Source organism: Aquarana catesbeiana, linkage group LG05, assembly GCF_042186555.1.
Source record: "Aquarana catesbeiana isolate 2022-GZ linkage group LG05, ASM4218655v1, whole genome shotgun sequence".
Classification (NCBI taxonomy): Eukaryota; Metazoa; Chordata; class Amphibia; order Anura; family Ranidae; genus Aquarana; species Aquarana catesbeiana.
In genome coordinates, this window is record NC_133328.1 from 38,024,726 (window position 1) to 38,051,665 (window position 26,940).

A 26,940-nucleotide genomic window follows, 5' to 3' on the forward strand; every position below is an offset into this window, starting at 1 on the left:
TCACATGTTTATTTGGAAAAAATGTTTAAAACCATTTATCATTTTCCTTCCACTTCACAATTATGTGCCACTTTGTGTTGGTCTATCATATAAAATTCCAATAAAATACATTTACGTTTTTCGGTTGTAACATGGGGTATGAATACTTTTTCAAGGCACTGCCTGTACAGGAGCAAAAACAGAAGACTTTGGTTTAAAAAGAAAAAAAAAGTCTGAATGGGTAAGGACAGGGATGGGGAGGGGGAGGGGGAGGGGGGTCATTGGGTTTCTTTCATTTTTGCCAAAGGATGAACTTTACCATACAAATAGCACTCAGTGGAGTCTCTATTAAAATGCATCAGGTGAAAAATAAGTGGTCACAGAAAGGAGATGTAATAAAATAGGTGACGTCTGACTGATAATAATGAAAATAAATCACAAAACAAAACCAGGAGGAATAACATTCTCTATGCAAACGATTTTTGAGCAGCGGGAGTTATTACTGCTGAAGTTAATATTGGCTCTGGGAAAGATATTAAAGCTGCACACTGTAAATGAACGGAGCTGTTTTGATAAATAATTCATCTGACCAATAAAGACGAAGCCCCGACACGCGCTAACCCCGGGGAAATCATTCCCATCAACCTGTGTTTGTCTTATATGCATAGTAATCATCTATAATCTATGGATAAAAGGGATAGAAGCATTCTCACTGCAAATGGCTAAACAATCACATTTTGACATGCAGACATAAAGCGTGACAATGATGACATGTTTTACATCTACAGCGTTGCGATAGCCAATTAAAATGGAAATCATCAAAGGAAACATTGACTTGAAAGTGTAAAGAACAGCAACAAATTAGCATTAAAGCAACAAACTCCAAATAAAACACCTTTCATTTTATATATATATCTATAGAATTTTTTTTTTTTTTTTTTTTAAAAACAAAAACAAAAAAATATAACTATTACATAACAGTGGGGAAAATTATCATTTTATTCCCTGCAGATTTTGGACATTTGTCCACTTAACTGAAGGGCCTATAAATTGTTATCATAGGTGTATTTTAAATGATAGAGACAGAATATCAACCAAAAATCCATAAAAAAAAAAAAAAAAAAACACGATGCAAATGTTATAAATTGAGTTGCAGTTCAGTGAATAAAATAAGTATTTGATCCCCTACCAACCAACAATAATTCTGGCCCCCACTGACTGACTACAGTATGTGCTTATGTGGTTTCTAGATTGTAAGCTCTAATGAGCAGAGCCCTCTGATCCCTCCTGTATTGATTTGTATTGTAATTGTACTGTCTGCCCTCATGTTGTAAAGCGCTGCGCAAACTGTTGGCGCTATATAAATCCTGTATAATAATAAAAATACACAGATTAGTCCTGTCAGTTTTAGGTGTTTTATATGTATAAAAGACAGCCGTCCACAGAATTTCTTTCTTTCATTCAAACCTTACCATCATGGGCAAGACCAAAGAGCTGTCTAAGGACATCAGGGACAAGATTATAGACCTACACAAGGCTGGAATGGGCTACAAGACCATCAGCAAGAAGCTTGGTGAGAAGGAGACAACTGTTGGAGCGATTATTCACAAAATGGAAGAAATACAAAATAACCATCAATTGCCCCCGGTGTGGAGCTCCATGCAAGGTTTCGAATCATGGGGTAAGGATGATCATATATAGGAGGAGCTTGTGAATGATCTCAATGCAGTTGGGACCACAGTCATCAAACAAACCATTGATAACACAATAGCTGACATAAATTGAAATCCTGCAGCGCCCACAAGGTTCCCCTTCTCAAGAAGGCACATGTACTGAAGTTTGCCAATGAACGTCTAATTGATTCAGAGAAGTATTGGGAGAAAGTGCTGTGGTCAGATGAGATCAAAATTGAGCTCTTTGGAATTAACACGACTTGGCATGTTTGGAGGAAGAAAAATGCTGACTATGACCCTAAGAACACCATCCCTACAGTCAAGCATGGAGGTGGAAACATGATACTTTGGGGTTGTTTCTCTGCTAAAGGTACAGACCGACTTTGCCGCATTGAGGGACCAATGGATGGGGGTCATGTATTGTAAAATCTTGGATGAGAATCTTCTTCCCTCAGCCAGAACACTGAAGATGGGTCATGTATGGGTCTTCCAGCATGACAATGACCCAAAACGTATCGCCAAGGCAACAAAGGAGTGGGCTCAGGAAGAAGCACATTAAGGTCATGGATTGGCCTAGCCAGTCTCCAGACCTTAATCCTATAGAAAATATGTGGAGGGAGCTGAAACTTTGCGTTGCCAAGCGATAGCCAAGAAACCTTAAGGATTTAGAGAAGATCTGAAAAGAAGAGTGGACCAAAATCCCTACAGAGATGTGTAAAAACCTGGTAACCAACTACAAGAAACGTCTTACCTCTGTGCTTGCTAACAAGGGTTTCTCCATCAAGTACCAAGTCATTTTTGCTTGGGGATCAAATACTTATTTAACTCACTGAACAGCAAAATAATTTACAACACTTGTATCATACACATACATACACACACACCTATATAAACATTTCAACTTCCTCTTTAAAGCTAAATTTCAAAGCAAAAATGTAATATATTGCAGCTTAACAGACTTAGATGTGGAGCTCACAAAAGATGGAGCTGCGCCTAAAGCTAGCCATAGGTGGTTTGAATCTCAGCTGCTTCAGCAGGGAGCCAGTGGCTCCTGCTGCTGTCTCTTAGCCAATGAGGAGGGAGAGAGCCGAGAGAACCGCTGCTCTTGTGCGCAATGCTGGCGTCAGGGCTGGGCTCAGCCCTTCCTTCTCTGAGCTGGCCGCACAGCTATTAGCTATTTGCCAGCTCCTATCTCTCCACAGTTTCTCAGCTGTTGATGATATCCTGCTCGCCAGTCCTGCCTACTTAATCCGTCCAGTCCAGAGGTTCTCTGCCTTCGCCTTAGTCAAACATCACAGAGATGCTCTCCTACATTCCTGTTAGAAGACTTGCTTGGCTGACATCCCTTCTGGCTCCATTTCCTGCTTGCTGTTTTACTACGCTCATCTTTGGCTCCCTGACGTTTGGCTTGTCTGACTATCCGTTCCGGTTTCTGAAAAAAACTATGTTTGTTCTATTTACTTTTATTATTAAACAAGTGTGATTTAACTGTACTTCTGTCTTGGTCTGATTACATGGTTTCTGACAGCTGGATTGAGATCAGGCTTGGATAAGTACAGTATATCAGTATAAAGGGGGGGGGGGGCATCTGTACTCAGGAGTTTTCTTACTTTAACACAGAGAATGCATTAAGGTAAACAAAAAATCAAGAATGTAGGTAAGTTTATTTTATCGCAGAAAATACTTTGCGCGTCTCCTCTGTGATAAGTAGACTACCTACTCGCAGTGTGTTGCCCTTTACCTTTAGTTCAGCTTAAAAGCATTTTTACTTGGCTGTAATTGGACTTTAATTTGTTAATCCCGTCTATTATATCAACCAGTAAACACACAACAAGAACAAAAGCAACACATGTTTACCTCTAATTGCCCAATTACGTCTAATATCCAATCACATCAGACCAACAATGCTTAATAAGCATCTTACCTCAATTTGTTCCAAAGTGTCTTGCAGTTTTGAATTCAGGTCACTGCAAAATACATAAAACAACATTAGCACAGAAGAACACAAATACTGACAATGTAACATGTCACCAGTACTGGCTAATGACTGTAAAGAAACAGATAGTTAAAGTGTAGGGAGGTATGGGGAAAAAAATGACACACATTATTGTTGTGTACCTGGGTGTCCTTGAATCGGGATGCTCCTGGTTCCACATCTGCAGCCTTACCTGTTGTGCCACGGGGGGGAGCTCTGGAGTTGTCGCAATGTTCTCCCAGCTTGATGCATTGCCTTGGACTCACTAGCCCCACCTGCTGCCAGCTGCGGACAATGTACAATCAAGCAGCCCATAAATAGCAGCACTTCCTGTTACTCAGTGCCCGTTTGTGTGGACTAGCTCCCTGGATGTATTGATAGCTCTGTGATTCTGATGACCGTGTATGGACTTCTGCCTGAATTCTTGACCACTCTCCAGCCTGCTGATTTTGTACTTCATCGCCAGCTCGTGAATGACCTCTGCCTGCCTGACCACTCTCTGGATTTCGATTGTATACCGCATTGCCTGATCTGTTGGCGACCTGACTTGCCTAACTACATTTTCGCCTGAATCCTCAGCACACAAGCTCCACTTCGGGACACTACCTACCACTGGTACCTTACATTACAAACGGGCCCTGAGTAACAGGAAATGCTGCTATTTATAGGCTGCTTGATTGCACATTGTCTGCAGCTGGCAGCAGGTGGGGCTAGTGAGTCTAAGGCAAAGCATCAAGCTGGGAGAACATTGTGACAACTCCAGAGCTCCCTCAGTGACACGACAGGTAAAGCTGCAGCTGCGGAACCAGGAACATCCCGATTCAAGGACACCCAGGTATATGACAATTATATAGTCCGTCAGCAGCATTAACACAGCAATAATAGTTTTATTCCTTTGACTAAGTTCCATGGGGCAGAGGGAAACGTGTTGGAAGCGTGGCCTGGCTGGAGTCCAGCCTGAGGTTACCACTCTACTCACCACTCCAGGACACCTAGATGTGCGACTTTTAGGGGCCAACTAAAGATTTCAAACAAAATTATTTTACGTTGTCATTATGGGGTTTTGCTTGTATAATTTTGAGGAAAGTAATGAACTGAATCCATTTTGGAATAAGGCTGCAACATAACAAAATGTGGAAAAAGTGAAGCGCTGTGAATACTTTCCGGATGCACTGTATATTGTACTGAAAAAAAACCACCAAAATGTATCTGTCAGGTTTTTATTGTTTATAGAACTATCCATCCCGTACTTTCACCTTTCATGCCTTGTGGGGAAAGCACAGTCAATGGACATACTGTGTAAAACCACAGACAAGGACAAAAATACGCTGGCTATTTTTGGTCTAGGTTTTTATTGGTTTCTGGTTCCCCCTTGGGAAGATTCATCCTCTCTGTGTGTCCTGATGAGTACTGTCAGTGGGTTAGAAATAGAGGGGACAACTAAAAGAATATTTTCCATCACTTTGAAGCAGGGCTGCCAATAAGGGGGTACCACTGGTCCACCTGTATGGGTCCCAAGCAGCATTGGGAATTACAGGAACAAAGAGCACACAGCAGGGGGAATCAGTTGTGGGCAGGACAGGGAGGAGGATGGGTGCAACAAGGGGGGACTGGGAAGATTACAGGCAAGCGAGGGCACACAGCAGGGGAAATCAGTTGGGGCAGGACAGGGAGTGCAATGGGGGGGGCGCAAGAGGGCAATTACAGGAACAATGCCCTATGTGTCTCTCTCTGCAGCAACTGGAAGCCCTTTCTCCCCTTCTCCCTCCCGCCGGCTTTCAGCTGCTGCAGGGAGAGACCCACAGGGCAATCAATCATGCAATTACCCCCCACCCCTAGCTGTACCAATCCCCCTGCCTGTGAAGCATGGCACATAATTGATTGCAATTATCAGACTTGTCCTGACATGCCCCCGCTGCACAGCCATTCAGTGGGAAGCTCAGTGTGCTGCTGCTTCTCTTCCCCCAGCTCTTATGCAGCTGAGAACAAAGGGAATGTGATTATAAAAAAATGTTTTGCCTTTCATTTCTATTTTAAACTAGGTTGTTTTACAAGGTGATCGTTTACAATCACTTTAAGTTATGTTTGTGTCCTCTAATAATGATTTTAATATATTTTTAGAGAAAATATCATTTTGATATTTTCGGGGGAGGGCCCTGTCAGGTAGGCTGTATGGGTTCCCTCTGATCTCTAACAGCAGCCCTCCTTTGAAGAAACATGACATCTCACTTTCTGTTATATCACAAGACAGCAAGTGAAAGCGCAAAATATATATATGAATAAATAAATAAAGCCTTGTCAGGGGGTTTTAACCATTCCCTATTTTATCCAAAACTTAAAAATAGCTTGTGATGTACTTTTAAAAAAGATTTAAAATAAAATAAAACCATTGTACTTTTTATTTTTCTTGATACTAAAAAAAGCAGTTGCAATCAGACCCGTCCTTGCCTCCAACATTGTTATGCATTCCCCCTTCAATTGGTAACATTAGGAATTTTTATTACACATTAGAAAGAATTAACTCAAGAAAGTGACTATGGTGTCCAATTCCATGTAGCAAATGACATCCAGCAATTATGTGAATGGCCTTACAGCAATTACACCATAATACGATGGAGAATGGACGTATAACACATGTAGATGGAGACTTCTATTACATGCATGACTGATAAATGCACAAGTCAGGGGTCCATATCTAATGCTGGTACTTTGATACATTATAAAAAATAATTACTACAATTTAGTGCCTCGGGTAGAGCGGACATCTATGAAGATGAAAGAAAACGTGTGAATGGATTGAGGACAACAGATAACAACGGTTTCTATTAATAGGATAAAATCACACAGAACAAAGTCAGAACAAGACTGGTTTTCAAGCTGAATAAATAACGGCTTTAATATTGCTCACATTAAAATAGATACTAAAGAGCACCTGTTATTCTGGGGGAGAAATTATACAGTCTGTAAAACACAACTGACACATTTACAGGGCCCCTCAAGCCCAGTCCTGAGGAAGCTGAATACCCTGTGAAACACGTAGACTAGCGATTTAGTTAGGATGTGTTTGGTCGTAACATACTTTTTTCACTGCTTTTCATTTATGGACTATTTTTCACTGTGGAATATATTGGAATAATATATATTGTTTATACAGTTTTTAACAGAACATTTTATTGTTATTTATGGCCATAACATGCACCTTGAATGGACTTTGAAATGTTTATAATAATAGTAGTATTAAAGTGGTTCTAAAGCCTAAAAGTTTTTTCTTTTTACGTTATGCATTCTACGCATTAAGGTAAAAATGCCTTCTGTGTCCCAGGATCTCTCTCACGCTTATACTTGCCTAAGCCCGATCTCGATCCAGCGCAGTGCATGAAAACAGCAGCCCTTTCTGCTCTCTCCCTCCTCACTGGGCAGATTGATAGCAACAGGAGACATTGGCTCCTGTTGCTGACAATCAAATCCTGTAATGAGGGAGCCAAGCTGAGTCTGTGGTAGACTCAAGAAGGGTGGCTCAGGAGCAAGCCCGCCCCTATAGAAAGCAGCAGTCTATGGGGGATCTTGACAGGGAGAGGAGCGTCGACGGGAAACCCAAGAAGAGGGGGACTGGGGCTGCTCTGTGCAAAACCATTGCACAGAGCAGGTATCACATGTTATGTTATTAAAAAAAAAGTTAAAGCTTTACAATAACTCTAACATTTTAATATACTTTCAAGCGTGTCAAATACTTTCCTGGGGTATTTATCTGAAATCTCTATTTTTCGTCATATTTTGGTTTGACCGATTCATAAATCCTGTTACTGTCAGTAACCATGAATCAGACGAGACAAAAATGCAGTAAAAAAAAAAAAAAAATCACACCTTTTAAACATAATGGTAAAAATGGAACAGAACAGTAAACGTAGTCAAACATAAACCCGGGATCGGTAACCAAATCGGGTAGTCAGACAGGCCGGTAATCAGGAAATCAGAGATCAGTGTAGTCAGAGGCAGAATGACAGGATCAGGAACCAGAAGGGACGTCAACCGGGCAAAGTCTTTCACAGGAACACAGCAGAGAATTTCCAGATATGTTTGACCAAGTTGAAGGTAGGAAAGGAATGAACAAGGCAGTTTAAATAGCCAGAAGGGGCTGGCTGTAGTTGAGACTAATGAGCAGGTAATGATAACCAGGTGAGCCACTAGAGGATCAATGATTACTGAAAATTATCTGGCAGCTGAGCGGCCTGAGCACAGAGAAGGGAGCTGCTAATAGCCCAGCTCTGACAGTACCCCCTCCTCAATGATCCCTCCCCCTCAGAGGGGCTCCAGGTTTGAGGGGAAAAAGTCTATGGAAAGCACAGAGGAGGACAGGAGCATGTACGTCCCAGGATGAGTCCCAGGATGAGTCCCAAGAAGGTTCCTCCAGACCGCCCCCTTTCCCATGAACAAGGTACTGTATGTGCTCACGGAACCTACAGGAGTCAATGATTGATTGCATCTCATACCTCATACCCTTCATGGTTCTCAACCTGAACCCGGCGAGGGGGTGGTACTGAGGTGGTGAAGCACTTGCACGTCAAAGGTTTTAATAAGGAGACATGGAATACATTTGAAATACGCATGTTAGAAGGAATTCTTTGAGAAACAAATGAGAAACAGACAATCAGGATACGGCATTGATAACACTAAGGCAAGGACGGGTCTGAGCAAACTCCGCCCAAGGTAAGAAGTCTGACCAGTTGTTATGGTGATCAGAAATATAGCAACGTAGAAACTGCTCCATGGCTTGGTTGGCTCATTCTGCGGCCCCAACTGAACTGCGGGTGATACGCAGAGGAGAAGTAAAGCTGAATTTCCAATTGTGCACAAAAGGCTCTCCAAAATCTGGAGACAAACTGGCTACCCCTGTCCAAGATAATAACCTTGTACTTTCTCTAACCTTGAGTAGCCCATGTAACTGAAAGACCTCCCAAGCGAAAATGGATGCCAGTTCTTTGGATGTAGACAATTTCTTAAGTGGAATACAATGGGACATCTTTGAGAATCGGTCAACCACCATAGGAATAACTGTGTTGCCCTGGGAGTTTGGTAACTTCACAATAAAATTCATGGGCAAGTGGGTCCAAGTCCTCTCCATTAGATATGGGTTGTAGGAGCCCCACTAGAAGGTGTCGCAGCTACAAAGGAGGTTACATCAGCGCGGAGACTAGGCCACCAGAGTTGTTGAGAAATAGACCAGATGAGCCGATTCTTCCTTGGGTAGCCAGCTGCCTTGGGAGAATGGTAAGTCTGGAGCAAAGTAGTGCAGAGGATCTCGGGGAGAAAGCAGCAGTCACAAGATTTTGGTTCAGGAGGAGAATAAATCTGAGCAGCAAGAATTTTGTCACTCAAAAGGTGAAGTGAGACTAGTGCGAATAGGGACAGTGGTGCTTGGTGTTCTGTGTGTGTGTGTTGGGGGGGGGGTTCTGGGACACACAGAGCCGTCACAGACCTTGCAGATTCTGCTCCCACGTGCGGTTTTATGTCTGCAAAATAAGTACATTAATGCTATACTGGTACATAGGGGAGCTGGAATTTAGAAGAAAAAAAAAGGTGAACTTAGCCTTTAAAGCGGGGTTCCACTCAAATTTTTAACTTAATCTTACCCCCTTCAGTTAATTGCATAGATGTTCAAATGTCGCACGAAAAATTTTTTTATCGCTGTAATTACCTTTATATTGTACTTTATTGTGGCACTTCCTGTCTCTCCTCCCATGGGAGTAGGCGTGTTTATTGCATTTCACCGGCGCCGCACTGTCTCCTGGGAGCTTAGTGTCAGGCTTCCCAAGTTTCAGTGCGGAAACAATGATCATGCGTGTGAACAAGCTGTGAATGAACAGCGTTCACCGCATCCAGGAAATCAATGCTTGTGGGCTTTACATGCCCACAAGCAAGATGGAAACAACCAGCATAGCATTTTTTAAGTTATTCTTCAGTACGAAAACAGACAGAGGCGGAAATATTACACCCAAACTGTGAGTATTATTTTGGGATTAGCAAAGTGTCTCAATGACCTAAAAAAAAAAAAAAAAAAGATTGGTCGCCGGACTCCCGCTTTAAGTAAACAGGTTTACAGAGGAATCCTCAAAATATATTCATGCTATGTAATGTGTAAGTATGACATTTCCAGGAATTTATTACTGCTCGCAGAGATCATAGTAGTCTCCCCACTCCCCAATACAAGGATTTCATCTTTGTTTAGGAGTCTTCCAGGGTCAGCATTCACTCCTTGGACTGGGATGCTGGTTCAGAGACAACACAAACATGAAGGGCACATACTACAATTTTTTTTAAGATTGACTGGAGTTCAGTTTTAGGAAGCGCATTTTCTTGTCTACGTTTGAATTATTTTCACACTGCAGGCACAACAAGTGAAGGAAATATTTCTCTTATGCTGAGGTGGGGCGGACAGAAAGATGCACTACAAGTAGCAGTTAATTGCCCTGTACTCACTCATGCGGCAAACGCAGTTTGAATTAAGATCTTTTTAAGTACCTAGCACAGATAGATGACAAACACTTGCAAAATGCTGAAGTCTAATCAATTGCAAGTTGTTAGCTGCTTTCCAAACCTGCTTTTAAATGACTGCATTGTCCATCTTCTCTAAACAAGGTGAGGAGCTCACAGTTCGCTCATAAATCGATAATCCAATAGTTAGCAGGGGAGCTGCGCAGTGAGCTGAATGGAAAACTACTTTTGTAAGGCTTCAATTTGTCCCATTGTGCTGAGGATGATTAAAAATCTGCACGATGCCTGTAATACAGGTTTATTCATAACACAAGGGGACAGAATGGAGCACTGATAATGGCTGAGCCAGGAGAGCCTATGGGTGATGTCATGGCTCCTGGAAATTTCCCAGTTGTTGTCGAGGGCCCCCTGGAACTCTAGCACACACACATTTTGAAAACTGGCTAGGCCACTCTATGACCTTAATGTGCTTCTTCTTGATCCCCTACTTTGTTGCTTTGGCAGTACATTTTGAGTCATTGTCATGCCTAAATCCATGACCCATCTTCAGTGATCTGGCTGAGGGAAGGAGGTCCTCAACCAAGATTTTACAATACATAGCCCTGTCCAATGGCCCCTCAATATGGCAAAGTCAACCTGTACCTTTATCAGAAAAACAGCCCCAAAGCATAATGTTTTAATGTTTCCACCTCTGTGCTTGACTGTAAGGATGGTGTTCTTAGGGTCATAGTCAGCATTTTTCTTCCTCCAAACACGGCGAGTCACGTTAATGCCAAAAAGCCCAGTTTTGGTCTCATCTGACCACAGCACTTTCTCCCAGTCCTTTCTCTGAATCATTTAGATGTCCATTGGCAAACTTCAAACGGGCCTGTACATGTGCCTTCTTGAGGAGGGGGACCTTGCGGGCGCTGCAGGATTTCAATCCATGGCGGCATATTGTGCTACCAATGGTTTGCTTGGTAACCGTGGGTTCCAACTTCCTTGAGATCATTCACAATCACATCCCGTGTAGTTCTGGGCTCCTCCCTAACTTTTCTCATGATCATCCTTACCCCATGAAGTGAAATCTTGCATGGAGCTTGTATTTCTTCCATTTGCAAATAATCGATCCAACAGTTGTCTCCTCCTCACCAAGCGTCTTGCTGATGGTCTTGTAGCCCATTACAGCCTTGTGCAAGTCTGCAATCTTGTCCTTGAGGTCCTTTGACAGCTCTTTGATCTTGCCCATGATGGTAAAGTTTGAATGGAAGAAAGATTCTGTGGACAAGTATCTTTTATACACATAACGAGTTGTTGTTAGGAGTACCTTCTTAGACTAATCTATGTACCAGATGAGCACATACTTTAGCCAGTCTGTGGGAGCCAGAATTATTGTTGGTAGGGGATCAAATACTTTACTCACTGAAGTGGACAAACTTACAAAATCTGCAGGGGATCAAATTATTATTTTCGCCACGGTATATACACACAAATGCAAGATGTTTTCTTCCATTCTTTAGAAAAAACATGGGAGTTCATCTTTAAAAAAGCTTTCTAGGATAGAGCAATAAGAACTCTCCAATCCATATACTTTTAATCTAATATTTATAAAATCTTTGATCTTCCATAAAGTGGGCTTCAAAATTGGCCAAAAAGTTCTAAGACAGCACATGTCAGATATATGGTTATATTAGTGCATGAAAAAGAATTAATCTGTCTTTGCCATACTGAGTACTTTGTCTCACAAAAAAGGATAATTTAATCAAAAGCAGAAATGGACAACTGTATTAAAATTGATGTTATTATGCCCTTTAAATGGCAGACTCCCAGAAGTCCAATTTGCGGCAAATAAAAAGGAGGTAAAACTGAAGAGGAGTCACTTACTGTAAGGCTAAAAGCTATAGGCAATTTATTTTAAACGATGAGAAAGTTATATGGAGGTTGCACTGTGTTTTGATAGAAAGCAATCTAATTCTCTGCAGTGGCTTAAATTTGAACTCCATGTAGATCTATAAAATGCCAAGTCATCTTTTTATGTGTTCTTAAAAAGAAAATCATAAAGTGTTTGTAAACCTTTACAATTACCTTTACCCAGTGAAGTGGTTGATCCCCGGGTGATACACAGAGATGAAAAATGCTCCTACATAAGTTGTACCGTTGTAACTGCAGTCTTCTCTACATCCAAAGTGCTGAATTTGCAAAGTTTGTATGAAGTTCAGGGAAAAGTGGGCGGGGCGCTGAATTTACACTCTGCAGAGCTTTGTGAGGAGAGCCGATTAGAGGAAAGGGGCGGCAGCACACCCCCCCCCCCGGTGTTTTATCTCTGATTGCTTGCTACTAAACTGGCGATTGCTGGAGGTAGGAGAGATTATATGGGCCATGGGGCCAGTGTCTAATCACCAGAAGGTGGCGGCATATAACCCAGTGTTCAAAGTGGTTGTAAACCTCAGACATGAAATAGGAACAAAGCATATCCCTCTATACTTGTCTTGTGTGTACTTGTCTCTATTAAGAACACTAAGAGATTGATTTATTAAAACTGGAGAGTGCACAATCTGGTGCAGCAGTGCATGATAGACAATCAGCTTCTAACTTCAGCTTGTTACAATTAAGCTTTGACAAAACAAATCTGGAAGCCGATTGGTTTCTATGCAGAGCTGCACCAGATTTCACACGCTCCTATTTTAGTAAATCAACCCTTAAGTGTCATTTCTGTCTGCTGCCTCGTTCCTCTGCTAGCAACATGAATCAATTCTGATGAGTATTCCTGACACCAAGAGAAAAATGGTGATGGGGAGGGATCTCCAGCTGATGGACATCCTCAACTCTGTTTCTATGTGCTGTGTGAAGGAGGGAGAGGGGGGGTGTTCTGCCTCCAATCAGCTCTCAGAACTCTCCTCACTGAACTCTGCAATGTGTAACTTCAGCTCGCCGTCCCCTTTTTTCTGCATTTTTAGACAAGCTTACATATTCAGCAGTTTGATTGGATGTAGAGAATACTGCAGATAAACGGGTACAACTTTTGTAGGAGGATTGGTTTCATCTCTGAGTATCACCCTGGTATATGTAAGGTTTTACTGCTTCTCCAGTGATGTCCATTTGCTCCTGGACCCTGTGCTGAGTTGCTGGTTTCCTCCATTCTGAACACAGATCATCCGCTCGGCATGGGCGCCATTCAGAGAATGCTTTAATTCTCTAAATGAATGGAAAGAGATCTTGGATTGGACAAGGTGGAGAATCAAGGTGGTGACATCACATTCTCCAATTGCCTGTTCACTGGAGAGGTGTCTACTTTAGGGATTTCCAGCAGCATCGGACAGGTATGATATATACATAGTTACATTGGTCCAAGCAAGACCAATGTAACTACCCATACCTGGAATTCCGCTTTGGCATACCAAACTAGCTAAATCGGTGGAGCATAAAGTGATTCCTTAAAAGGTCATTTTTTTTTCCATCTCCTGATAGTACAGAGCCTCAGGGGCACTCTGCTCATGCTCAGTTTGGTGTGCATTGCTACAGAGGTTTTTTTTGTTTCTTAGGAGGGTGCATGTGATCGGCAAATCAGCACTGTCCAGACAGAGGGTCAGGGGTCCTGCAGCCTCATGGGACAGTCAGAGCAGAATGAAACCTTCTCCTACAAGCTTTAACCAGACACTGATAGAAGTCATAAGACTGCTATATACTGCTAATGAGAAAATGTATTTAACAGTTTATATTTACTAAAATAATTGCATTTCCATGTTCTCTGTACTGTGGAAGACCAGATATAGTGAATGCAGAGTCCTGGGATTAGTAACACTTTAAATATTGCTTTGAACACTCAAGAACTTGAAGACATCATGCTACCAGCAAAGGTTTAAGCAGTAGAGAGGGCAGCCACAGCCAGAACCCTCATCTCCAAAGTTGGCTCAAGATAAAATAAAAGGAAACAATAAGAAGGTCATCACACACAATTGTAATAATTCAATGATATTCAGTTCTTTCCTTAGCCCCAACTTATTGTTCATCTTAGTTTTCTACTTTAAGAGGGTATAAGCAGTAAGTCAGATCTTTGAATGTGTGTCCTTACTGGATATAAATATCCACATTTGCATCTCCAGGAAGACTGTAAGGCTCATTCATCATTTGGAGCGATCCTTTTTAATGAAGCTTTAGGCACAGATCAGTTCTAATGCTGATACCATTTATCATGCTCATATCCAAGCGTCGGCTCTTTTCCTCATTTGTTTTATGTAGTTTTGCCACATTTATCCGGCTGTTAGTGGTGACATTTAAATTAGAAATAAATATATAAATATTCATCTGTGAGTAATTTAAGGGCCAGTCCTGCCAAAACCAAGTGATTAGCCGCTGACTACTTCCATCTCTCTGTGACTACAATGCAGAGACCTTTTCCTCCAGCCATGTGGCATTTCCCTGATGGTGGTTGTGTTTGAACATCTTCCCGATATGCTTAGGGTCCAACAGTCGGTTTCATCCTGGAACATTGCAAATGTTGGAGGTTGGTGAAGTGATGGCCCGGTTTGTCCCAGTTTGCTCCAGTGGTTGTCACTTTGGGAATTGTACATTGTCCTGGGGGTGACTCTCCCCCTCTGGGGCGTTTTGGGCTGATGGCTACACCTGGATAACCACATGCATCTGGAATTCTGATATGTATTGCTTCTAATGAAAAAGCTATGGTGGCGGAACGCATAAAGCTCGTGGTGACCCTTTTCTCCTCCCGCTTTGTGAAAATATTTTTTGTTTACAGTATTATATATGGTCCATTTTCAGAGAGAGCAATTGATTATCGTGACTAAAGCCAAAGAGGGTTCGAATCTCGACCAGTTCAGCAAGGATTTGCCGAGATTCAAACCATTAATGGGCAGGCTGAATGTACCAAGTTGATTGATCGACCAATCAACTTGGGTACAACCAGCCTGCCAGGTTCGCTTCTGATTATCTCACGTGGCTGCTACAGCCACTAGCGATAATCACTGTTTTCTCCCGGCGGGGATCACACCAAGATCGGTATGATCCAATGCTTTTTTCGAACCATTAATGGTTTGTTTACTACCGGAAAAACCGGAAGTGACAAAATACTCACTTAGACCACAGAGATAATCTGGGCTGTTCCAGCTCCAAGGTCAGCCGGCAGAACCGCCCACCGCAGTCCTGGCATCCCTGGTGGAAAGGGAGAGCCTGAGAAGGAGGACATTGGCGTGCGGGAGGGTAGACCCCCCTCCGGCTGCTTGTAAAAGCAATCCAGGGGCTATTTAGCTGCTAGGATTGCTTTTAAATGAAAGTGCTCTGCGGGCTCTAAAAAACAATACTGGGATGATGCCTGCAAGTACAGGCTTCATCCCGGTACACACATGTAAAGTCCCGCGACGTACCGGTTTGTCACCCGATGGCAAATGGTTAAAGTAAAATTATAGGCAAATTTTTTTTTTTTTTTTTTTTTTTTTTTTTTGAATCTAGTAAGGGAGAGTTGTAACCTTTGTCCTTTTTTTCTGTCATCTGTATCCAATTGGGGAGATCCATTTTCACTTCCTGTCCCATAGCCATAAAGGAAGCGAGAGTAAATCCCTACAAATTATGGGAATCCATTGTGGACCCCCAGGTCACCAACTAGTGCCAAAGTCACCAACCAACAACTAGTGCCCCCACTTAAAGATTTCCCCTCTATTACTTTTCTGGGGACAATCCAAAATGTTGTGATTTTCTTTTACTATCACTTTCAATGATAATAGTAAACAGGACAAATAGAGAGGGTGACTCTCCCTAATGGGGCACAGACAGCAATAAATACTGACAAGCATTCTAATCCCTCTCCACGCTATCGAAAAATAAAGAAAAAGCTTTGCCTTTAGTTATACTTTAACTCAAAGAGGTGTTTTGCTTTTGGTGACATCTGTGCTATTTATTCATCTGAAGTGTAACTTTTAATGGCAGAATTGCTTTAAAACAAAGAAGTACCAGAAATTTCATAAGATATCAAGTGTTAGGTTGCTAAAACCAGCTTTCTTGGTGTGTTAGGCAACAGATATTCAATTCGTACATTAACACAGCCCAAAGCATTTTCATTCAGCAATCAAAACAGTATTCATTGCAGGAAGAAGTGCACAAGTTATAGAAGTGGCAACACTTGAATGTAACATTTCCTTTCTCTTTTGCATTTTTGCTGCTACCTAGAAGATGGCACACACACTTCATCCTAATTAGACAATCTCTCGGATTCTTCCTTGAAACACTCGGATTTCATGTCTGTTTAAAATAATTCCAATCAGCAGCATTTGCTCAATTGTCCAATTAAAGTTCTCAAAGTTAAGTCTTTATATGAGGGCTTAATCAAGGGGAAAAAAAAGTCATTAGTCTCCTTTGTGACCTCTGAAAAAGAATGTTGACATTACTTGAAAGGAGAACTAAATTAATATGCAAATGTAAAAAAAAAAAAAGGATTATTTAAAGCCAAAGTTTAACCACTTCCTGCCCAGGCTATTGTCAAACGGTGTTTGGGCAGGACCCTCGTCGTTCCGGGTTCATATGACGTCCATGCACAAGGTGCGCCTTCCTCCCTGGAACGCGCCTTGTGCTTGGCTGTGGGACTGCATTGCTGTGCAATCTGTCCCCGACTGTGTTTTATTTTTCATCTTACTATGGTAACACTGTACCACTCTGGTCAAAGTGTGTTAAAAAAAAAAAAAAAAATTATGGAAAAAATTTAATAAAAAAGGAAAGTGTTAAAAAATTTAATGAAATCATTATTTAAATTTTTTTTATATACTGTCGCCAGTCAGTGTCCCTGATTACTGGCATACCAATTATATGATGACGCTGTCATTTTTTTAATCTCTTAATTTTCCAACAAACTGTGACAAAAAATTACAGCTTCAAAAAACTCGCCATGCCTCTTACTAAATACCTCGGACTGTCTACTTTCCAAAAAAAGGTCATTCAGGATATATATATCTATATATATAGATATATATATAGATATATATATATATATCTATATATATATATATATATATATATATATATATATATATATATATATATATATATAGATATATATATATCTACATATATATCTATATATATATATATATATATATATATCTATATATATATATAGATATATATATATATATATATATATATATATATACACATACACCATAGTTTGTGGACTCTAACTTTTCTACAGACTAAATAATGTACACTGAATTTGGGTTATTTTCACCAAAGAAATGTAGCAGAATAAATTTTGGCCTAAATTTATGAAGAAAGATTACCGTATATACTCGAGTATAGGCCGACCCGAATATAAGCCGAGGCACCTAATTTTACAACAAAAAACTGGGAAAATGTATTGACTCGAATATAAGCCTAGGGTGGGAAATGCAGCAGCTACTGTAAGTGGAAAAGAGGGTCAACAATGCCCATCTGCAGCCTCACTGTGCCCATCTGCCTGCCTCATGTACCTGATCTCCAGAACACCGGCGCTGTGACAAGCAGTCTAGTCGGCCGCTGTCCATTGTAACAAAGCCCCGCCTCCTCTTCGTCCGTGTCGGAACACTGATTCAGTTTCCCAGCAGTGAGTTAGTGTTCCACCTATCAGGGACGAGGACGAGGAGAAGGCGGGGCTTTGTTAAACTGGACGGCCGCCGACTAGACTGCATGTCACAGCGCCGGGAGATCAGGCGCATGAGACTGCAGATGGGCACAGTGACTCAAGTATAAGCCGAGGGGGCTTTTTCAGCACAAAAAAATGTGCTGAAAAACTCGGCTTATACTCGAGTATATACGGTATTTGCAAAAGTTTATAACAAACTAAGCAAATCACTATTTTTTTTTTTTCAAAATCTTTGTTGTTTTTACAGAAAAAGATCAAAAACCCAGCGCTGATTAGATACCACCAAAAGTAAGCTCTATTTGTGTGGAAAAAAAAAACAATAACAATTCCATTTGGGTACAGTGTTGCATGACTGCGCAATTGTCAAAGTGTGAGAGCCCTGAAAGCTGAAAATTGGCCTGGGCAGGAAGGGGGTGAGAGTGCCCGGTATTGAAGGGGTTAACTTGCTTATATTTTGCCTTCCCAGGTTCCTCCCTCTCCCTTCATCACACTAATAAATAAAACCTTTTTCATGACATACCTTATTTTAGACACAGTGATGAGTTCACTGGGTCTCTGTGCAATGCAGGCAGATCACTGCTAGTGAGAGGGACTGTACGTCATTTCCTGAAAACAGGACTATACCCCCCTAAGTATTGCTGAACCCAAAAAGAAACCCTTACCTTATACAGCTGTAGTGTTTAAAAGTACTTGCTGCTTTCTGACACTCCAGACACAGTTGAATGGCTCCGGGGTAATCTTCTTCCTACAAAGACAACACCAAGAAGCGATCATGATACTTCAAAGCAAATTAAAACTTAAAGTGTCTGTTACCCCAACATTTGTCAAAAACTCTCCTGTTCTCTTTGTATTGCTTCCTTTGTGTGAAATCCCTGGTGTTCCTGCTTGTCTTACTGCTTTCCTATTAAAAACTGACCACAGGAGAGCACAGCGTGGTCAGTTCTCTAACTGTGCTGGGAACTCAGCCTGCTCTCCTTCAGTGATCAGAATTGCCCTGACATGCGCCACATAGCCTTTCACTGTGAAGCTCAGGGTGCTGCTGTTTTTCCTCCCCCAGCTTGTATGCCGCCGAGAACAGAGGAAACTTAATCATTTATAAGAAAGTGGGAAAAGGGTATTTATAACTTTTTTCATATCCATACACAGATGTTTTGCCTTTCATTTCTTTTTTAAATTGAATGGGTTGTTTTACAAGGTGATCGTTTACAATCACTTTAAAGTAGAAGTTCAGCCTAAAACAAACTCTGAATCTACTGGCAGCCAAATTCTAAGACTAATCTATTAAGCCCTGTAAAGAAAAAATCGCTGTACTTACCTGTTCTGCAGTCGCTCCGGTCCCAGGCTGAGCTGTCAGCGGCGGTTTCTCTGTGTAGGAATGTGCAGGAGAGGCAGCAGACAACAGAAGCCCCATAGTAAGCCCATGGGTGACGTCTCTTCCCAGCCGTTGTCAGCTGTCTCTTCTATACCATATCCGCTGCTAAAGACCGGAGCGGCCGCAGAAAAGGGAAGTATAGTGATTTTTGCTTTACAGGGTTAGATAGATTAGTCTGAGAATGTGGCTGCCAGTAGATTTAGAGTTAGTTTTAGTTAAACTTCTGATCATCAGTGTCCTGATTACAATGCAGCCCCAAAAGTGCCCATCAATGATGTCACTCTGTGCCCATCAGTGACAACAGTCTGTGCCCATCAATGAGGACAATCAGTGCTGCCTTTCAGTGTTGCATATTAATGCCTCTTCATCAGTGCCGCCCCATCAGTACCCATCAGTGAAGGAGAATAAAATTTTCGGACAGAAACTAGGAAAAGCATTTTTTTTTTCAAAATAATTTTTTTTTTTTCAGTTTTTTTAGCAAAAATTTTTTTAAAAAACAGCGGTGATTAACTGCTTGCCACCCGCCGTCAAATGACGGCGGGGCGGCTCTCGTTCTGGGACGCCACCATATGACGGCGTCCTCACGCACGCCCACATGGGGGCCTACAGCGCGCCGATCGCGGCCGCGCTGTGTTGCTAGGACACGGTACGACCCCGATCTCTGTAAAGAGCCGTGTCCCTTTAACTATGTGATCGGCTGTGTCCAATCACAGCCAGTCACATGTAAACAAGGAAGTGCCAGTAATCGGCGCTCCTCGCCTCACACGGAGAGGAGAGCCGATCAGCAGCATCTCCACACAGGTGGACATCTAGAAATGTAATCAGGGCACTGATCATCAGTGCCCTGATTACAATATAGCAATACAGTGTCACCATACAGTGCCCACCAGTGGCAGCAATCAGTGCCCAAATTTACTGACAGAAAAATAGTAAAAAACATTTTGGTCTTTTTTTTTGTAAAAAATAAAACACAGAGCAGTGATTAAATACCACCAAAAGAAAGCTCTATTTGTGTGAATAAAATGATAAAAAATTTGTTTGGGTACAGTGTAGCACGACCGTGCAATTGTCATTCAAAGTGCGACAGCGCTGAAAGCTGAAAAATGGCCTGGGCAGGAAGGGGGTGTAAGTGCCCAGTAGGCAAGTGGTTAAATATCACCAAAAGAAAGGTCTACTTGTGGGAAGATAATGATAAAAAAAATTATTTGGGTACAGCGTAGCATGACCACACAATTGTCTTTCAAAGAGTGACAGCGCTGAAAGCTGAAAATTGGCCTGGGCAGGAAGGGGGTGAAAGTGCCCGGTATTGAAGTGGTTAAGCTTGGTATACATGCACAGTTCTTTAGACTGACCCAGCTGCCACCATCACGCTATTGTATTCTGACAGGGGGGACTTTGCATGGCAATGTAGATTTACAGAAGGACTACTTGGTACGAGCACACAATCACACATCCGTCAATGGCAATCCCTGCTATATATATTGCAGTGAAGCTGCTGCAAAATTAAATCAAAGTCTTTCCTGAATGTATGTTTCCCTGAATGATGAACGGGGAGAGGGGGATGGAAGAAAACTAATCACAGAGGTATTTTGATATATAGTGCTAGGGCTGAACATCCAAATAAATGCACAACCATATAAAACCCAGCTTAGAAATAAATCCCTTTACCGTTATTTTAACAGCAAAGCCTTAACTCAAGATTCTCAAGTGAAATGATTTACACATCGAGGCTCTAAGTCCTGGAGAACTGCAATATACTGCCGACTCAGCTCAGACACTTCATGGAGCAAACAACTGAAGAGTAAGTTACAAAAGGACTATGAAAAACGCTCATGGTAAGTGGAAAAACAAATACCACTTTGTTCAAAAAATGCTATTAGCCTAATGTAGTGTGCATGGATGCATAGGAGAACACTATTTAGCTTCTAGGAGCTTAAAAAAAAAGGCTAGTGTGCATGGAGCCTTAACCACTTAAGGACCAAGCCTCTTTTTTACACATGTTGTTTACAAGTTAAAATCTTTTTTTTTTTTTGCTAGAAAATTACTTAGAACCCCAAACATTATAGTTTTTTTTTTTCTAACACCCTAGAGAATAAAATGGTGGTCGTTGCAATACTTTCTGTCACACGGTATTTGCGCAGCGGTCTTACAAGCACACTTTTTTTGGAAAAGAAATAGTATTTTTTCGTCATACTTACCTGTAAAATCCTTTTCTTTAAGTACATCATGGGACACAGGATCAGGCTAATATTCATTACCTGCTGGGTTATGCTTCATCTCCAGGTGAATGGACACTGGTAGACCAAAGGTCTTTAGACAGGAAGTGATCCCCTATATAACCCCTCCCATACAGGAAGCACTTCAGTTTTGTAGCAAGCACTGAATCCTCAAAAAAAGAGGGGAGGGATCTCTTTGTCCCATGATGTACTCAAAGACAAGGATTTTACAGGTAAGTATGACGAAAAAAAATACTATTTTCTTTTTCATACATCATCATCAGAGTCAGGCTAATATTCATTAACTGCTGGGACATCCCAGAGCAATAGCCTTGAAGGGAGGGAGCCACCGTGCCAAACAATAGCCATCGGAACTTATACAGCAGCTCGCAGTACACAGCGTCCGAAAGCCGAATCCTGGGATGCTCGAACATCCACTTGATAAAATTTTGTGAATGTATGCACTGAAGACCAGGTGGCAGCCTTACAAATCTGAGCCAAAGATACCTGATGGCGAGAAGCCCAGAAGGTTCTTACACCCCTGGTAGAATAAGCTCTCACCATAAGCTTTAGGTTTCAGACCGGAGGCCAGAATAACCAATTGACGGACCCAATTGGCAATGGAAGCTTTGGAAACTGCCCCCCCTTTCTTGGGTCCTTTTGGTAAAACAAAAAAGGAGTCTGATCCTCGGATCTCCGCAGATCTAGACAAACCTTGACTGCACAGACAATTTCCAAGGAGAGCAGTCTTCTCTCTTCCTCCTGAGGCTGAGAGAAAAAAGAAGGCAAAATAATGTCCTGATTTAAATGAAAGGCTGACACCACTTTTGGCAAAAAGGATGGAACAGGTCGTAACACGACCCTGTAGTGTTGATGGATCAAGTTGTTCCCTGTTCCCTGCATGAAAGGGCCGCCAACTCCGACACCCTTCTAGCCAAGGCGATAGCCATCAGGAAGGCTAGCTTGCGTGACAGCAAATCTAATGGAATTTTCTTGATAGGTTCCAATGGTTGTTTCTGTAACACAGACGGCACCAAGTTCAGGTCCCAAGGACACATAGGTGACCTAATGGGGAGAAGCAAGCGAGTTGCCCCCTGCATAAAGGTTCGGACCAGAAAATGGAAGGCTAAAGGCCCTTGGAAGAATACTGATAGTACTCAAAGCCAATTTGATTTCCACAACTGACTGTAGAAAAGAGAGAATTCTCCCAATCATGTATTTCCGAGGATGCCATTTTTTGGCTTCACGCCAAGCAATATAAGTCTTCCAGACCTTATGATAGATCTTCCTTGTGACAGCTTTTCTAGCTTTCACTAGGGTAGACACCACTGCTCCAGAGATGCCACGGTCCTTTCACACCCTAGCTTCAATAGCCATGCCATCAAATTTAGACACTGTAAATTGAAGTGGAATATAGGACCTTGAGACAGTAGATCGGGGCGACGCGGAAGCATCCCTAGCCCGTCTATTGTCAGTCTCACAATCTCCGGGAACCAGGGCCTTCTGGGCCAGGCTGGTGCCACTAGAATAACTGGAACCCCCTCTCTCCGAATCCTGCGCAACAAATGTGGAAGGAGAGGGATCGGAGGGAAAGCATAAACCAGGGAGTACTGGCTCCATGGAACTACCAGAGCATCTGCTCCGATTTCCAGAGGATCTCTTGTTCAGGACACAAACTGCTGTAGCTTGTTGTTGAACCTGGATACCAGTAGGTCAACCTCTGGCCATCCACAACACTGGCAAATTTCCTGGAACACCCCTGGGTGTAGGGACCAATCCCCCGGGCAGATCTGTTGGTGGCTGAGATAATCTGCCTTCCAGTTCTCTACCCCTGGGATATGGACTGCCGATAGAATTGGCACCCGTCCCTCTGCCCAGGCTAGTATGTGGTTCACCTCCTTCAGAGCTGAACGACTCCTGGTACCGCCTTGGTGGTTTACATAGGCCACTGCAGTGACATTGTCGGACTGAACCCTGATAGGGCAGTCCTGAAGCTCCATCATACATGACCGTAGGGCCAGTTGTACTGCCAGTAATTCCAGGACGTTGATGGGCAGGATCGGTTCTGTCCTTGACCATTTCCCTTGAGCTGTGAGCCCCTCTAGGGTCGCTCCCCAGCCTGAAAGACTGTCATCTGTAGTCAGTACTCTCCAAGTTACCGGGAGGAAGGAACTTCGCTTTCGCAGGTTCTGATCCTGGAACCACCAAGTTTAGGCTTAAGCGTGCCCGAGGAGATTCTTCAGGGCACAGATCCTTGCGGTTGGCAAGAATACTCTTGCTTGGACCGTATCTAGGATCAGACCTAAAATCTTTAGACCTTGAGCTGGTTTCAAGGCTGATCTTTCAGTATTCCTGATCCAACCTAAGCTTTTCAAATACCGCACTGTGCTTTTATACTCTGTTCTAGAGACTTTAATGAATGACCTCTGAGCAGGAGGTCATCCAGATACCCAAGCACCAAGAACCCTTGGGCCCTTAAAAGACCCAGTACTGGTGCTAGGACCTTTGTGAACACCCGGGGAGCTGTAGCAAGCCCGAAGGGTAGAGCCACAAACTGAAAATGACATTAGTCTACTGCAAATCGCAGGAACCTCTAATGAGGCTGAAAGATAGGTGCGGAGCGAGGCTCCAATTGAGCGGACAAGACTCCATCCGAATGTACTGGATTAGTAGATACTGGTTCAGGGATCTTAGGTCCAAAAATGGGCCTTGTGACCCCGTTTGGTTTTCAAACCGTAAAACAGGTTTGCTCTTTCGGATACAGGAACCTATACAATCAAACCTTGATGCCCTAAATGATGTAGTGTCTAAAGCAATAAGTCACTTTTGGAGGATCTGAGGGAACGCTGGATCGTAAAAACCTCTGAGGGGGAACCCCCCGCAACTCCAGCTTGTAACTGAGGGATATAATTGAGGTGGCCCACTCGTCCTGAATCATTCTCCAAATGTCCACAAAATGCAGCAGCCTCCTAAGAGGAACAAAATCCTGTCAGGATGTTCCCAATCAGCATACACCACCTGGTCCCCCGCCTGTTCCAGCAGGTGAGGGAAAATCCGTGCGGCCTGAAGAGGCCTCAGGGATCCCAAGAGGACCAGGGGGGCTCAGTCACCTCTGCAAAAGGCAATTTAAAGGCAGAATGAACCATTTCAGTCAGAGTTAGGATGAAAAGTCCCTGCCAGCAATCCTGTTCTCTAACCCGGCTAGGGCCGAGGACAGTTCATCCTTGGTGATAAAGGGTGAGACAACAGCGTTGACTGTAGGCACAATATCAGATAGCGACTCAGATTGCCCGGAAGCCTCTGGTCTTTCAGGGGATACAACACTAGGGATACGACTAGGTTCATCAGGAACTACTGAAGACATAGGTGTGCCCTTCCCTGTAGTGTTAGTCCCACTCCTCTTTTTTGAGGACATTTACTAGCCACAAAACGAGAGTACTCGGGTGTAGTATTAAAAAACCTCAGAAGGGAGACGCTTTAATAGGGCTCACCAAGCCCCTATGCAACAATCCTGCTAAGCACCTTTAGCCTGCTAAGCAACACTTGGTGACTCATGTGACCCGGCTAAGGAGAAATGACCTGCTGTGTCTGTTCAGAGCCTGCTCTGTGTCCCACAGTTGCCTTCTGGAAGCATCACATGCTTGGCCTACACGGCTTAAATAAGCTGGGTGTGCCCTAGTACGTTCTGTGCGTGCATGCGCATGTGTGTGGCCCCGGTGAACGGGCGTGGCTGTATTCGCGTATGACGCGAATCTTTGTGCACCCAGATAAAGGCTGCAGATGTGCAGCGAAGCCGCATGCGCCATGGCCACCAAACAAACTGCTAAGTCCAGCGGCACTTTTGCGCATGCACGTGCGCCATTGCTGCCAAACAAACTGCTGAGCACAGCGGCACTCTTGCGAACGCACGTTCGCCATGATGAACCAAGGCAAAATAGTGCACCCTCGTGCGCCATCATACAGGTACAAAATAGCCAGACACAAGCAAAAAAAAGTACACTTTGCAAACACCCACAGCTAGCCCACAACTCCCCCGTATGGTCACCGTACACAGGTGTCCAGCCTTTAGCTAGCTTAACTGATTGTTACAATCACTGGGACACCCCAAAATAATAAATAAAGGGGTTTCACTTACCCGTCCAGGCGCAGGGCAGCTTAGAAACTAAGAGCCCAATCTTCACAATTCACGGCGGGTTCCTGTCACTTGAGGACCTTCAAGGACTGGGTACCCTTTTCATGTTTAGGGTCCACTCCCTTGGACCTGTACAGCACCCCGCACGAATGCCTTAGCACTGTGGTATCCAGGATTTCATATCGCAGGGTCCAGCGCCCAGAGGCCGCATTACAGGCAAAACCTTGCAGGATCTTGGGTCTTTTTTTGCGAGGTTCGGGTACCATTTATCTTTTTTTTTTTTTTTTTTTTTTTTTAATTCTTTATTTATAATTTTATCAATACAAAACCATATCCCACCAACAATGTTTCCATTTTCATTTCAAGAATAACATATTATTCACATTAACCCCAAACCCTCCAACCCCTACCCCTCCCTCCCCCCTTTCCTGCAGGAGGACTACCGAAGGACCACCCTCTAAATTAAGTCTTGCCAGACTCCGATTGAGCTTCCGCCATTTATACTGTGTTTATTATCTCTCCAGGTAACTCCAAGACCTTTTAAATTTTTGCCATCCTGCCCATTTCCCCGTCCATTCCTCCTCCTCGTCTGGTGCCAGTCCCCCCTCGTCCAAACACTCAATATTATATATTTCGTTTATGTTAAATAGCCAATCTCGTATATTTGGATTTGACAGTTCCCGCCATTTCAAGGCAATCTGTCTTTTAGCTGCATCGAGCATTATAGGGACCAAGGAGGACCGGTATCTTTTTACCGACATCGTCGTACCGTGGAAGAGACAAACCCAAGGGTCCTCTGCTATTTCTTCCTCAGTGATCTCTTTAATCAAGGATATGATTTTTTTCCAATAAATCTTAATGGTGGGACATTCCCACCACATGTGTGCCATGGTTCCCAAGCATATACACCCCCTCCAGCAGGTACTTGATTTTGAACTATCCATTTTGCTTAATCTGTCTGGGGTGGCATACCATCTTGCAAGACATTTGTAATGAACTTCCGTTCTTCTTATGTCTAGTGCTGAACAGTGTACCAACTGCAGGATCTTTTCTAATAACGCTTTACTGCATTGTGACCCCAACTCCTGCTCCCACCTTTTGATGTAAGGAGGCACCTCCAGTTCTGTCTCTGTTCCCAAAATCCTATATAGTTGAGCGATCGCACCGCCAGATTGCCCCCTCACACAGAGCCGCTCAAGCGGTCTATACTCATCTTCACTTCTCAGTGGTTAAGGTAACTTGTCTATAAAGTGCGAAAGCTGGAGGTACCTCCAACCATCTATCACCCATAACTCTGGTTCCTTCCTTAACTCAGCTAACGTGCGGATTCTCCCTTTACTCAAAAAAATTTTTAATTGAATACAATCATCCTTCAACCAATTCCCCCCCACCCCCCTCATCCCAGGTTCAAACAATATATTATTTTTCATGTAAATCAATGGTGAATTATATGTCCATTTACTTCTATTGTGTATCAAGTCCCAATATTTAAAAGTGTTAT

At 42.8% G+C, this 26,940-nt stretch overlaps 1 protein-coding gene across 1 annotated transcript in view; it reads right to left on the reverse strand.

The window, feature by feature from the left end:
* Positions 1–26,940, reverse strand: part of VPS50 (VPS50 subunit of EARP/GARPII complex) — a 390,966-nt gene that overhangs the window by 221,226 nt on the left and 142,800 nt on the right. The window contains exons 9-10 of the mRNA XM_073629604.1: positions 18,382–18,464; positions 3,577–3,619 (exon numbers count right to left, since the gene is read on the reverse strand). Of these exons, the coding sequence (XP_073485705.1) occupies positions 3,577–3,619; positions 18,382–18,464 (126 nt within the window). The remainder of the gene's footprint in view (positions 1–3,576; positions 3,620–18,381; positions 18,465–26,940) is intronic.